Source organism: Ursus arctos, unplaced genomic scaffold (assembly GCF_023065955.2).
Source record: "Ursus arctos isolate Adak ecotype North America unplaced genomic scaffold, UrsArc2.0 scaffold_14, whole genome shotgun sequence".
Lineage (NCBI taxonomy): Eukaryota > Metazoa > Chordata > Mammalia > Carnivora > Ursidae > Ursus > Ursus arctos.
This window is the reverse complement of record NW_026622808.1, coordinates 12,877,043-12,889,552: the sequence shown is the minus strand read 5'-3', so window position 1 is coordinate 12,889,552 and position 12,510 is coordinate 12,877,043. Positions and strand designations below refer to the sequence as shown.

At 62.4% G+C, this 12,510-nt stretch overlaps 1 protein-coding gene across 1 annotated transcript; it reads right to left on the bottom strand.

Annotated features, from left to right (window-relative positions):
• Positions 1-9,959: 9,959 nt before the first annotated feature.
• Positions 9,960-11,033, bottom strand: RPS15 (ribosomal protein S15). Its single transcript, XM_026480911.4, has 4 exons — positions 10,940-11,033; positions 10,597-10,682; positions 10,197-10,431; positions 9,960-10,110 (listed from the first exon to the last, which is right to left on the bottom strand). The coding sequence occupies exons 1-4, from the start codon at positions 10,940-10,942 to the stop codon at positions 9,997-9,999; spliced, it is 438 nt and encodes a 145-aa protein (XP_026336696.1). The 5' UTR covers positions 10,943-11,033; the 3' UTR covers positions 9,960-9,996.
• Between the last annotated feature and the right edge of the window lie 1,477 nt (positions 11,034-12,510).

Sequence of the window (12,510 nt, the reverse complement as noted above, 5' to 3'; positions counted from 1 at the left end):
ACGCAGCTGCTAGAGGTCAGGTGCACAGACCACCGGCTGGCCCAGCGAAGGGACGATAAGAATGCTGCATCCGCCCTCAAAAGCAGCTCAGACAGCGATGGCCAGGCTGCTGGCGGCGACCCCCCCAGCCGGACGGGACAGACAGACCCAGCTCATCACAGTCACCCTGGGGGTCTACACTCTGGATGCCCTGCCCCCCTCCACCAACAGCTACCTGCTTGGCCCGGCTCCCCTCCCATCAGCCGTCTACCAGCCCCGGTGGCCCCGGCGGCCCCAGCGGCCCCATGCACCATCTCCTGGGCTCTGCCACTGCCACCCACTTCTTTGTGTGTGGCGGTCCTTTCTCACTCTGGCCCAGCCTGCTCCTCTGTCCAGCTGGCGGGCAGCTCCTCCTCCCTTGGCTAGGCCCTTCCCTGAGCGGTCCCACCTCCTCCCCACCCCCCTTCCCTCTTTGTTCCCTTCCCATCAGTACTCGCCCCCTCCCTCCGCCTTTGTCTGAGGCGCACCAATGGCAGCCCATCCTCTCCTCCACCTCCTTCCCGGGAGCCCCCTCCCCAAACCAGCCAGCCTTCCCTTGCCCACAGGGAGGTGCTTACTCCCCCACACCTGGCCACATGCATTCATTCACTTGCGTATTCACTGTCCTCCCTCTGCTCGTACCCACTGGACCCTCCCCAGCCCACCCACCGTGGGGTCACTAAGGGTGCGCTGGGCCTGGTGTACGGTGGGGAGAGGGGGTCAGGCCATCCTAACCCATTGGGAGGACCTACTGTTTGCCTGACCCTGTCATCTGACTTCCTGGTCACAGGCCTGAGCCTTGGGGACCACCATGGCTGTGCTCAGAGGAAGTGAGGCCAGGGGGCCACACAAGGCATGACAGGAGCCTGGCCCCGGAAGTACTCAGGAGGCCAGCTCTCTGGCCTTGGTTCGCCCATCCGAGCAATGAGAACTCAGTATGCCGGGCCCATCCCGCAGGCTGATGAGAGGGTCAGGCACGGGAGTGGTCATGGAGCAAAACCAGAAGTCACAGGGCAGGCGGGACAGTCAGAATGGCAGACGGTGTGTCAGGTGGGGAAGGCCAACTGCCTGGGGACCACAGCCTTTGCCTCCCACCCCAACAGTGATCCCACCCAAGGCTCAGTCGGGGGTCCCAGAGCTGGGAATCAGGCCTGGGGTTGTGGCAAGCTCCCTGGGCTGGAGCCGTGTCCTGGCTGAGGACACAAAGCACTAGGTGAGGCACAACACCCCCTACACCCCCTCCCACTCCCTCAACCATCCTAGGTCCCCTCCCTGAGCCCCACCCAGGGCTGCCTCCCCGTTTCTCTCACGGGTGTCTTTGTGGACGTTCCAGGCTAAACCTGGGATGCCTTCACTCCCCGCATCCTCATCAGCCCGACCTTGGCAGCAGGCCACCCACCAGACCCCCCTCCCTTCAGCCTGAGTCCCCAACTCCACACTCCCACCAGCCCCTCAAGCTTTGTGCAGCTGGACCCCCACTCCCCCAGCTCCCCACACTCCTCCCATCAGGACAGCCTCACTGGCCTCCCGCAGTCCACTCCTCACGCACAACCAGAAGGAAGCTCTGGAAGTCACTGTTTGGACTCCATCCCTCCCTTGCTCCGATACTTCCCATGGCCCCCCAGTGCCCTCGAGATAAGACCCGATTCCTCCACGTCCACCTGCAGCCACACAGTAGTGCTCTTTCACCAGGCCTCTGCATGTGCAGTTTTCCACCTGGAGCACCTTTCCCGACTCCTGCCATCCCTCAAGGTGCAGCTTCCTCCAGGAAGCCCTCCTGCCTGCCCCTCCACCCCAGGTTGCACCAGGGGACTCCCAGGAGCCTCCTTGGGAGATCTCCATTGCAGAAGGGAAAGCACCAATAGCTGGGGGTTGGTCTGATTGAGCGGAGAGTGGCCAAATTTCAGGGGACGATGGCATAGATGTGGCCCAAAGGGGCCCTTCCTTCTCTTTCCTTCAGTCCAAACCCCACTTCACAGAGAGGGAAACTGATGTCCAGCGAGGTGTAGCGCTATCCCCCAAACACACAGCAGGCCTGCCTGCAGACTGTGGGAGATCCGAGCGTTCGACCCTGTGAGTGGGTGTGTGCGTGGGGAGAGCAGTGATGCAGGTGCCCACCTCACTGGTTCTGTCTCCCTTCTGGCTCCACCCTGGAGACACGGAGGCTCCGCAGTGTGTGCTGGCAGGCGAAGCAGAGATGGAGACCCCCAGCAGAGGCGGAGGACCCGCCCCCTGCCCTCCACCCAGGGAAGCGCGCCGCTTACTTTATCTCGGGCTGGGCTGGCAGGGGCGCCGCGGGGCGTGGGCTCCGGGGCTCCGGGGTCAAGGCGGCGCAGGCAGAGGGCTCTGGGGCGGACAAAGCCCGGTCCCGGCCTGGCCAGGCGGCGCCGCCGCTCCTGGAGCTGGGCGAGACCACCGCGAGCGGGGGAGGATGCGGGATGCGGGATGCGGGATGCGGGATGCAGGCGCCGTGGCCAATTGCGGCGCGGGAAGACGGACTGGTACCATGGCAACAGCCAATGGCGGCCCCAGGGCGGGGACCAGCGGCTGCAACGGGGCGTCGGGCCTCCGGGCGGGTTCAGGGACTGCGTGTGCAGAGAAAGGGGGGTGAACCCCCTCCAAGAGAAGGGGGCGCCTCGAGGTCTAGGACCCTATGTCCCCCACCCGTTCCGGAGTAAAGCGGTCTTAAGAACCTCCCGAGGCTGGATCCGGAGAATTTGAGACTAAAACATCCAGTGCTGGATGTTACATCAGAATTTGAGGGGGTCGGGCAGGAGCCAGGCCAGCCCCTCCCCACGGATCCAGCCAGGCCCTGTGCAGATGGGTGAGGGCGGGGCAGAGCTGAGGATCCAGGCTGGACACCCCAGCCCCCGCCACCAGAGGGTCACGGCTGGCAAGAAGGGCTGAGCATGGGGGATGGGCGGGCATGCCGAGAAGCACTTGGGACCCCGGCATTTCTCACTGTCTCCCTGGCACAGCTTGTCCGCGGCCATCTGCCATGACTCCCGTCCACCCCATGTCGCTCGGTCTCCTTCAATCTCTGTCTCCCTGTGTCTCTGTCTCTCATCACGCTCCTATTTCACCCTCACAGAAGGGGAGGCAAAGGAGGGAGAGGCCTGGGGTCCCAGCTGTCTCAGATCCTCCATGGGTCCCCAGAACCACTCGAGGGTTTAACACCCAGAGCCAGAATTTCATGGCTGCGACCAGTCCTTACTGCCTCAGACACACGCACGCCCGAAAGGACGAAGGAGGCTCTGGGCCAGGAGAGGCAGTTTAGGGGGCCTGCCTCTGTCTTTCCTGGCTGGGAGAACCTGTTTTTCCCTCGGTAAAATGGGGAGCTGGCTGCAGGCTCAGTAAGGCCGGTGCAATGAACAACGGGACAGGCAGCCAAGGGCACGGGGACCACACTGTTTTCTGTTGGGTTTACTGCAGGACGTGCCAGGTGCCTGTCCTGGGCTAGCAATGCTGGGGGCCCTGAGAGGAGCCTCCAGAGCCAGACACAGCAGTCCCCAGCCTGTGGGGCTTGAGGACGGGGTGCAGTGGGCAAGGGGGCTCTTTCTGGGAAGGCTGCACAGAGAAAGGAACACGGGTGCTTGGCCTCTTCAGGATGAATAAGAGTCGGGCATGGAAGCAGTGAGGGGAACAGCAGCTCAGGCTGAAGGAACAGCATGTGCGTTTCCTGGAGCTGAGATCAATGCCCTCTCAGGGGATGTGGGTTTCTGGTGGGGCTGGATCAGGTCATCATGAGGGGTTTAGAGCAGGGGCAGTCCCCTGGAGGAGTCATGGGCTGAACTGACCACAAAGAGCAGGACACACTGGGCAAAGCTGGAATGGGGGTGGGGAAAGGACAGCGCCCAGGGCCCCAGCTTCAGCTCTACCTTGATTCCCTTGCATGACCTTGGGCCTCTCTCTGGCCTCAGTTTCCTGTTTTGTTGACTGGGAGGTGGGTTGGAGAATCCTTGCCCGCACAGAGCGAAGTCTTACCTCCCCCACCCAGTCTCAGAGGTCACTGCTCCCCAGGCCCCTCTCAGCCGGAATCTTAGATGGTCTAAAGGCCAGCCTTGTCCTCATACATATAAGGACACTGAGGCTTAAGCCAGGGAGCACCCTGCTGGATTTCACTCATGAGCCTCACCAGCCCTGGGGCCTGGAAGGCTGAGGGCACATGGGACCAAGACCCCAAGGCAAGATGCCCTTGTCCTCAAGCCTCTGGGACTTCATAGCTCTGACCCCCCTGCCCCTCCTCGCCCTCGAAAATCCCTGACCCTGTAAATTTTTGAGCCACAGACTCAGGCATCACTGGAAATTCAAGAACCACAGAGCCTTGGGAAACCCCACAGCAGCCCAGTACCCCAGTCCCAGTCTTGGGGGAATGAAGCGACCCCCCATTGTACAGTACCCAGGCCTAGTGGGGAGACCCTTCCCACGTACCCTCCCTGGGACCCTCCGTGCTCCCTACCACTGCTGGGCTCTCAAGGGGAAAATTGAATCATGGGGCTCGCTCCTCCCCACCCTCGCCCTGAGATCTTCCCTTCTCCCCGCCCCACCCCCATCCCAGCCTCCGGCCAGCACACAACACGGTCACTCACAGAGTGTCTTTGAGTCTTCTGAGCCTGACCTCAGCGTCAATTCCCACTTGATGCCCCGCCCTCTTTCACTGACCCCCCCGATGTGCTAGGGGCTGGGGGTAGAACCCAGGGTGTCCCCCCCACACATTCAGAGCTGGGGGGGGGCAGAAGGAAGCAGGAAGACACCAGGTTGTCATGCGACCAGAGATGGGGCGCGGGCAGGGTGACGGAGCAGGGCCCTGATGGGCGAGGAAGGACTGCCACTGGAGATGGGGGAGTGGTGGGGCCGTGCCCCCGGAACGTGATCCGGGGTGGGCGGCCTGACAGGGTTCTGGGCCTCAGTTTCCCCAAGCGGGTAGGGGGCGAGCGAGCCTCCTGTCAGCACCGCGGACAGCTCCCCATCAGCCTCCAGGCCCGGTCCTCCGCGGACGCCTCCGCCCGGCGCTCAGGCCCCAGCCCTGCTGAAGGCGTGACCTTGGCCTCCCCGCTGTGCCCCCAGACCCAGTATCCTCTTAAATTGGGGATGTTAGAGCCGCAGGGTTCGGAACGATTACAGAGGCCGGCAAAGCACTCGGGCCCGGTGGGATGTATATTATGAACCTCAGCGTCAGCCAACGTCCGAGTCGGCCCAACACGGGGAGCCCAGAGGGGAAACTGAGGCCGGAAACGGTGCAGGGCGTGGCCCGGCAGCCACCCGCTTGTACGGGACGGACCCTCGGCAGGACGGTCCCCCTCGCAGTCCCCCCGCCCCAGCTGCTCTCTCTGTCCGCGTAATGGGGAGGGGTCCGGGGGGTCTCCCTTGGAGACCGGGAGCTGGGCCCGGCAAGGCCGCGCTTGCGCAGACCCGGGGTGGGGGGGATTCGCCGCAACGCGGGGGAGGGGCTCCCAGCCAGGCGAGCAGCCTGAGGCAGTTTCCCTGGCAACGGTCTCCGCGGCAACTGCGCGAGACCCCAGACCCGTCAAGCCTCGTGCGCGTGTTGGAGCGCCCCCCACGCCCTACCTGGTCCCCGAAGAAGGCCGAGTGTAGCAGGTTCAGCAGCCCCAAGAGCCCCATGGAGCCGCGGCCGCCCCGGACCAGCCCGCGCCCCGCCCTCGGCCGCTTGGGTAGGGGGGAGGCACGGCCGAGACTCCCTGCGCCTGCGCGGAGGGACTGCGGGGAGGGCTCGCTCCGCGGCGCTGGGGCGGGGACTTCTGGGGAGGGGGGGCGACCAACGAGCGGGTCTGCGGGACTTCGCAGGAGCGGGGGAAGGGAGTCTCGCGGGACTGAGGACTCGGGAGAGGAAGGTGGGAGACTGGAGAGGGGTGGGGGCGGAGGACGAGTGGGGAGGGGCTCGCCGGGGGGGCTGGGCACCCGAAGCGCAAGGGGTCCCAAGGAGAATGGAGCTTTCGGAAGGATGGAGGGGGGCGCCGCCCTGCGGCCGCAGTCGGCTGCCCGCTGGCACAGTGGGTCCGCAGCAGCCGGGTTCGGGCTGCGCGCTCAGTCCATTAGTCATTCAGCAAACATTTGCCGCGCGCCTCCGGTTTGCCGGACTCTGAGCTGGGAGCTGGGAGGGGGCTTGTTGGCCCACACCACACGTAAACAGACATCCATTCAAGTCATTTAACCAACATCTATCAAACACCTGCTGTGTTCTGGGCCCTGTGCAACGAACAGTCAAAACCCTGCTCGTGGGAAACGGACACACTGGGAGGAGAGGGAATGACGGTAAGCTGGCTAGCGGTGAGCGCTGAAAACAGCAGGGAGGTGGGGGCGTGGAGGGCTGCGGGAAGAGCACTTAGTAGACCCAACGAAGAGCGTCCCGGCACAAGAACAGCGGGAGCAAAGGGAGGAGGCAGGTGGGGACGAAGTGTGTGTGGGAGGGGTCGTGCTGGGTCCCGTGGACGTGGGAGGTCTCAGGCCTTTAACCCGAGGGACCTGGGAGCCCTGGAGGGCTGCGGGCAGAGGAGGGATCTGCCCGACTAGGTGCTCACCGGCGCCCCTTGGCGGCAGCGGGGAGAACAGGGCGGAAGGCTCTGTGCTGGTCCAGGAGGGATAGGACGTGGAAGGTAGACCAGAGACACGGAGGGGTTTATTAGGAACTGTGCTAAGTCCTGGGAAAGCAAAGAACAAGCAGCAAGAGAAGGACGCTACCGTGGCCTCCGCAAGCAGGTGCCGTGAATCAGTGGTAGGGTACTTGGGCAGAGGGCACAACCCATGCAAAGGCTGGGAAGTGAAAACTAGCCAGGAGAGCAGCGGGCATGCAGGCCGACAGGGTCTGGTGGGACACTTGAGGACTCCAGGCGCTGTTCTGGAGCCTGCAGATGTGAGGAAGTGAATATCTACTTATTTCAAATCGATGAACAGGTGAGAAATAGCAAAGAAGTGGCCAGATCTAGGACAGGCTCCAAAGGCTGCTGGCCAACTGGGCAGGGGAGTCCAGGCAAAGCCTGGAGTGGGAGCTGCCTCCTACTGAGATAGTAGAGATGGGGGGGCAGGTTAGGAGACTCTGGGTACAGGTGTGGGGGCTGCATCCTGCTGGAGCTGCACTAGAGGACCAGATCCAGAAGGGCAGAAAGTCAAGAATGGGGCTGGGAGGTCTGAAGGCAGAAACTGGCCCTCAGGCCAACAGACTGGTGGGGTAGAGAGCCCTGATTACGCAGGATCCTGCCTGCCCCACAGCCCGGCCTCAGGAAAGGGCTTCCTGGCCTAGAGTGCCACTTGATGGCTGGGGTCTCAGTAGGACACAACTCCTTTTGCTTGCAACATTAATAGGCATTGTCCCCCAATCATACCTAATTCATTGACATAAATTCAACCTGCAGAAAATTAAGAACGGTAACCACTGACCACTCCCATCCTGAGCCCAGAGACGGCCCATGGTGGCCATGCTGGAAGCTTCCAGTGAGGGTTACAGGCTCTGAAAGGGGGACAGGTGACACCAACGCTGCTGTCACAGGGAGCGTCCTGCTTGGTTTTAGGCAACACAACAAACTGTTTAAAAGACATCCGTGGATTTTACGCAGGGCAGGCCCTTTAGTCCCAGGGCTGGTCTGCCCACTCCCTCGAGGTGAGCAGGCATCAACCCCCCGCTGGCATCCATTGCCATTCCCATGCCCCTCTCAAGATGGAGGACCTCAGACACCTGTCTGCTTGCATGCACCTTTAGTTCTGCACGTGGACCCGGTGGCCTAAAAACTGTCCATTTGTACGGCTTTTCATGCTCAGGGCCAAAAACCACTTTCCAGTGAAGGCACACATTCCCGCTGGGCATCCTTCTCCCCCTTGCCAATCCTTACGTAGAAAACGTTTCTTCTATTCAATTTAATTATAAAAATTCCAAAAAGGGGCGCCTGGGTGGCTCAGTCGGTGAAGCGTCTGCCTTCGGCTCAGGTCATGCTCCCAGGGTCCTGGGATAGAGCCCCGCGTCGGGCTCCCTGCTCAGCCGGAAGCCTGCTTCTCCCTCTGCCTGTCACTCCCCCTGCTTGTGCTCACTCTGACAAAATTGTGAACTCTAGGAACGGGATTGCTGGTGGGGAGGGGATGGGGTGATGGGCACTAAGGAGGGCATGTGATGGAATTGCCCGGGCACTGGGTGCTAGTATACAACTGGATCAATCACTAATTTCTATTCCTGAAACTAATAAAAACTCCCAAGATAGACAACTGAGACCAGTGAGCCCTCACCTTCCTCTTGGTGGGGCCACGTGGGCCCGAGTCTGAGGTCACACAAAGGCTTGGCTGCTTCAAGTGCTGTGAGTACAGACGGTACCGACCAGTGTGCAGGCAATGGCACTGACGATGGCCTTGAAACCACGGAAGCACTGGCCTGACTCAGTGAATGTCCCATCTAACACACCCAAACTTCACAGCATAGACTGGAAGTTTCTAGTCAGTCTCTCTGCAGTCAAACCAGGGTAGAGGGCTGTCACAAGGGCCCCCAGTCCCCCACCTTTGCCGTTCATCAGTGTCCCCCTGGAAGCTCCAGGGCCCTCCTATCAGCCTCCCTTCCCACCAGGCCTGGAACCAACCACTTCTGCACGGCACCTTTGGGGGGGCTTTAGAAATGCAAGGGGGCGCCTGGGCGGCTCAGGTTCAGCGTCTGCCTTTGGCTCAGGTCACGATCCCAGGGTCCTGGGATTGAGTCCCGCACAGAGCGCCCTGCAAGTGAAACCTGCTTCTCCCTCTCCCTGCTGCTCTCCCTGCTTGTGCTCTGTGTCAAATAAATAAAATCTTTTAAAATATAATAAAAACAAATGATTATCTTAAAAAAAAAAGCAAGAAAAAAACAAGTTGAGCCCAAGTATTTTGATTTTGCCTGTTTAGACACTCGGCCCCACTTCTTACAGGGCTGTTATTTCCCTTAGGGCTTTGTAAGCGCGTGGTGTCCCAGGGAAAGTGCCAGACAGCTGCACACACTTCCAGGCCATCTGGTCTCCACACTGTGGTTCCCTTCTGCCGAACTGGAGGACCTGTGCCGTCTTGTCACACCCTGTCCCGGTGCTTTCCCGGCCTTCTGCTACAAACCACGAACACAACAGCCCCAGCTTTCTAACAATTTAACCAACTCCAACTCGAGAGATAACAGCGCGAGCAGACTATGCTGCAACCCGGAGGTAAAGTCTAGGAAAAAACAAACAGCCAGAGATGACAGCAGTCAGCACTGTAGGGAGGGGGGAGAGGTGGGGGAGGCAGGAGGCTCCTTTCATTTCATTGCCTCCCCTCCCTGCCTCCGGACCCCAGCTCAGTGCCCTGTCCATCCCTCACCTCCAGAGGTGCCGACACCTTATGCGTAGCAGGCACCTAATTTCACGTCCCCCTGCTACCCCCACGTCACCTTACTCAGGCCAAAACCTCAATACCACCTCGCCTCTCCCCTACACGCATCCCCAGCGAGTCACAGAAACTGCGGCCTGGACAGTCACAGGGGGTCTACTGCAGCACCTGCCATCTTGGCTCGGCTCTTTGCTGGTGGGCAGGAGACAAACCGGAGGAAAAACGCTCTACGGAGCAGCGCTGAGACCCTTCGTCAAATCCTAAGGGGGGTGCCAGGACACCATGAAAGACCCGGGGACTCGAGACAGACGCAGGCTGCGCTGCAAGGGACACAGAGCAGGTGTGTCTGCTGGAGGGAAGAAAGGCTCAAGGTGTGCAGAGGCTCCTACCGATCATGCGCTTCAGCTGTGGAAACCGCCCCCGTGATGGAGAACGTGGCAGGAGCAGCCCAGCAAGGGCAGGGCAGCTCCACCCGTGTCTCTGAGGCTGGAGGGTCCACGGGCCGGGGTACAAGCCAGCACAGGACCCCCGGTTTGTCTCAGGGCGCCAACAACCCGACGCAAGTGTGGCCACGCCCTGCCCACAGCAGGACACCAGGAAGGAACGCTCGGACTCCGGACTGTATACACAAGTCTGTGCCTTTATTGGGCGGACGGACTACTTGAGCGGGATGAAGCGGGACGAGTGGGTGGCCCCGATGCCCGGCCTGCCGTGCTTCACGGGCTTGTAGGTGATGGAGAACTCGCCCAGGTAGTGGCCGATCATCTCTGGCTGCGGGGGGGCGAGCAGGGCGGGGCGTCAGGTGACCGTGTGCGGACAGGACCGCCCCCGCCCACCCAGACCAGCTCCCCACGAACCTTGATTTCCACCTGGTTGAAGGTCTTGCCGTTGTAGACCCCCACCATGCTGCCCACCATCTCCGGCAGAATGATCATGTCCCGCAGGTGCGTCTTCACCACCTCGGGCTTCTCCATCGGCGGCGCCTCCTTCTTGGCCTTGCGCAGGCGCTTGAGCAGCGAGTGCTGCTTCCGGCGCAGGCCGCGATTCAGCCGGCGCCGCTGCCGCGCGCTGTACAGCTGCATCAGCTGCTCGCTGCGGCCGGGGCAGAGCGCGGCGCCTGAGCCGGAGGACGCCCGCCGGCCCCCCGGCCCTCCCGCCGCGAGGACACCCCCAGCCCCCGGCCCTCCGCAGGACCCCGGACGTCCCCGCCCCCCGCCCCTCCCCGGCCCCCGCCCCCCCCCCCCGGCCGCCGCTTACTAGGACATGTCCAGCAGCTGGTCCAGGTCCACGCCGCGGTAGGTGAACTTGCGGAACGTGCGCTTCTTCTTCTGCTCCACTTCCGCCTGCGCGGGCCGGGGCGCGGGTCAGATGAGGCCCACCCGGCCCGAGGCCCCCCGCGCCCGGACGGCGGAAGGGAGCCCGCCCGGCCCGCGTCGTCCCGACACTAGCTAGGCCCACCCCGCGCCCCCATAGTCGGAGGCCCCAGAGGCTTGGAGGAGGCTGCGCAGCCGAGCGGCCCGACCCCGGCCCTCACGGCGCCGCTAGGCCGCGGATGGCGTCGGATGGGCCAGGAACAACCGCGCCAACCCCAAGCACTCACCATCTTGTCAGCTCTACGGAAAGGACCGCCCCCTCTGCGCCTGCGCAGTTATCACGAGGTCGCCAGCGCGCCCCGCCCTTGGGCCGTCCGCGCGGAGGCGTTTCCGCTTCCTGGGCGGAGGAGCGCGCCCTCTGCTGGCCGGAGGGCCGAGCGCGGGAGGCGCAAACTGAAGCGGCCGCCGCGGTTGTTCGGGGCTGCGATCCCGGGGGCTGGGGCTGGGGCTGGGGCTGGGGCCGGCGCCGGCCGCCTCGTGTTTGGGAGACATGGGAACCTCATATTCCTGCAGAGGTGTGCGGGTTCAGGCCCAGCGCCGCGCGGGAGCTGGCACTCCAACGGGGGCGACGGTCAGCCGGGAGCGAGGAGGAAAAGCCGGGGCGCGGGACGCCCGCTCTGCCCAATGCTCCCAGGAGGCGCCCCTGATGGGGACCTGCCAGCCTTCAGCAAGTAACGAAGTCACGTAACCGCCGTGCACTGCTAGGTTTCTGTAACACGTGTGCGGGTCTGACAGTGACAGCACGGCGGGGACAAGGGGTTAGAGCTGTCAGCCCGAGGGACTCGAACAGACTCACGTGTGCGCAGCAGGAGTCACGGCGGCCAAAGGGGGAAGCACCCGGGTGTCCGTCCACGCACTGGAATACGACCCAGCCCTAGGACGAAGGGACCCTGACACCTGCCACGACGTGGACGGACCCCGAGGGCACTGGGCTCAGCGAGAGCAGCCAGACCCAGAAGGACACATCCCGCAGGACCCCACTCCCAGGAGGTCCCCAGAGGCGTCCCATCCACACAGACAGAGAGGAGCTGGTGGGAGCCAGGGCTGGGGCAGAGGGTGCGGAGTCCGTGCTTCCTGGGGACAGCGTCTCCGTGTGGGGAGACGGAACGTTCTGGAGACGGAGGGTGGGGGTGGCTGCAGGACGGGGTGAGCGTGCTTCATGCCGCGGGGCTGTGCACCTGGAGACGGTTATGATTGCAAATCTTAATGTATGTTTTGTCACAATAAAAAAAACAACCAAACATATGGTACGAAAAAAATCATTAGAAGAATTAAAATGGTACACTAGAAAATACTCATTTAACGCAAAAGCATCAACAGAAGCATACAGAAGTAAGAAACACACACAGAAAATGAGGCGAAATGGCCGTGGGAAACCCAAGCATATGGGTCACACCGTTGAACACCAGGAATGGAAGAGGCTCCGGGCCCAGAGCCTGCAAAGACCCTGGGGGAGGAGTGAGGTAGGTGCCTCTGCCCCACCCCGTTTCCCTGTGGGACCAGCAGCCACCGAGCCTCCAGCCCCTTCCTGGCCTCAGGCCAGATTGCTGGGTGGGGTTTGGCTTCGACCAGTATCTTTGTGGGGAGCTGGTGCTTGCTGGCCGGGAGGGAACAGGAAGTCTCGAAGGAAGCCGGGCCTCCCCAGCCATTTCCACAACCCCGTGGGTAGAGCCCGTTAAACTGTACCAACAAAGGGGATGTCCCTCCCTTTCCCCAGTGGGGCAGGAGCACAGGGTTGGGGGTCGCAGGATGAGCAAGTTGTGGTGCCGGGAGCCCTGGCCAGCTGGAAATCCCTGCG

Bases quoted from the DNA above. Each gene is read 5' to 3' on its own strand.
- RPS15 (XM_026480911.4), bottom strand. The intron at 10,432-10,596 runs GTAAGCGGCGGC...CCCCGGCCGCAG, and splicing joins CAGCTGCTGGACATGTCCTA to CGAGCAGCTGATGCAGCTGT. The intron at 10,111-10,196 runs GTTCGTGGGGAG...GCCCCCCCGCAG, and splicing joins TCAACCAGGTGGAAATCAAG to CCAGAGATGATCGGCCACTA.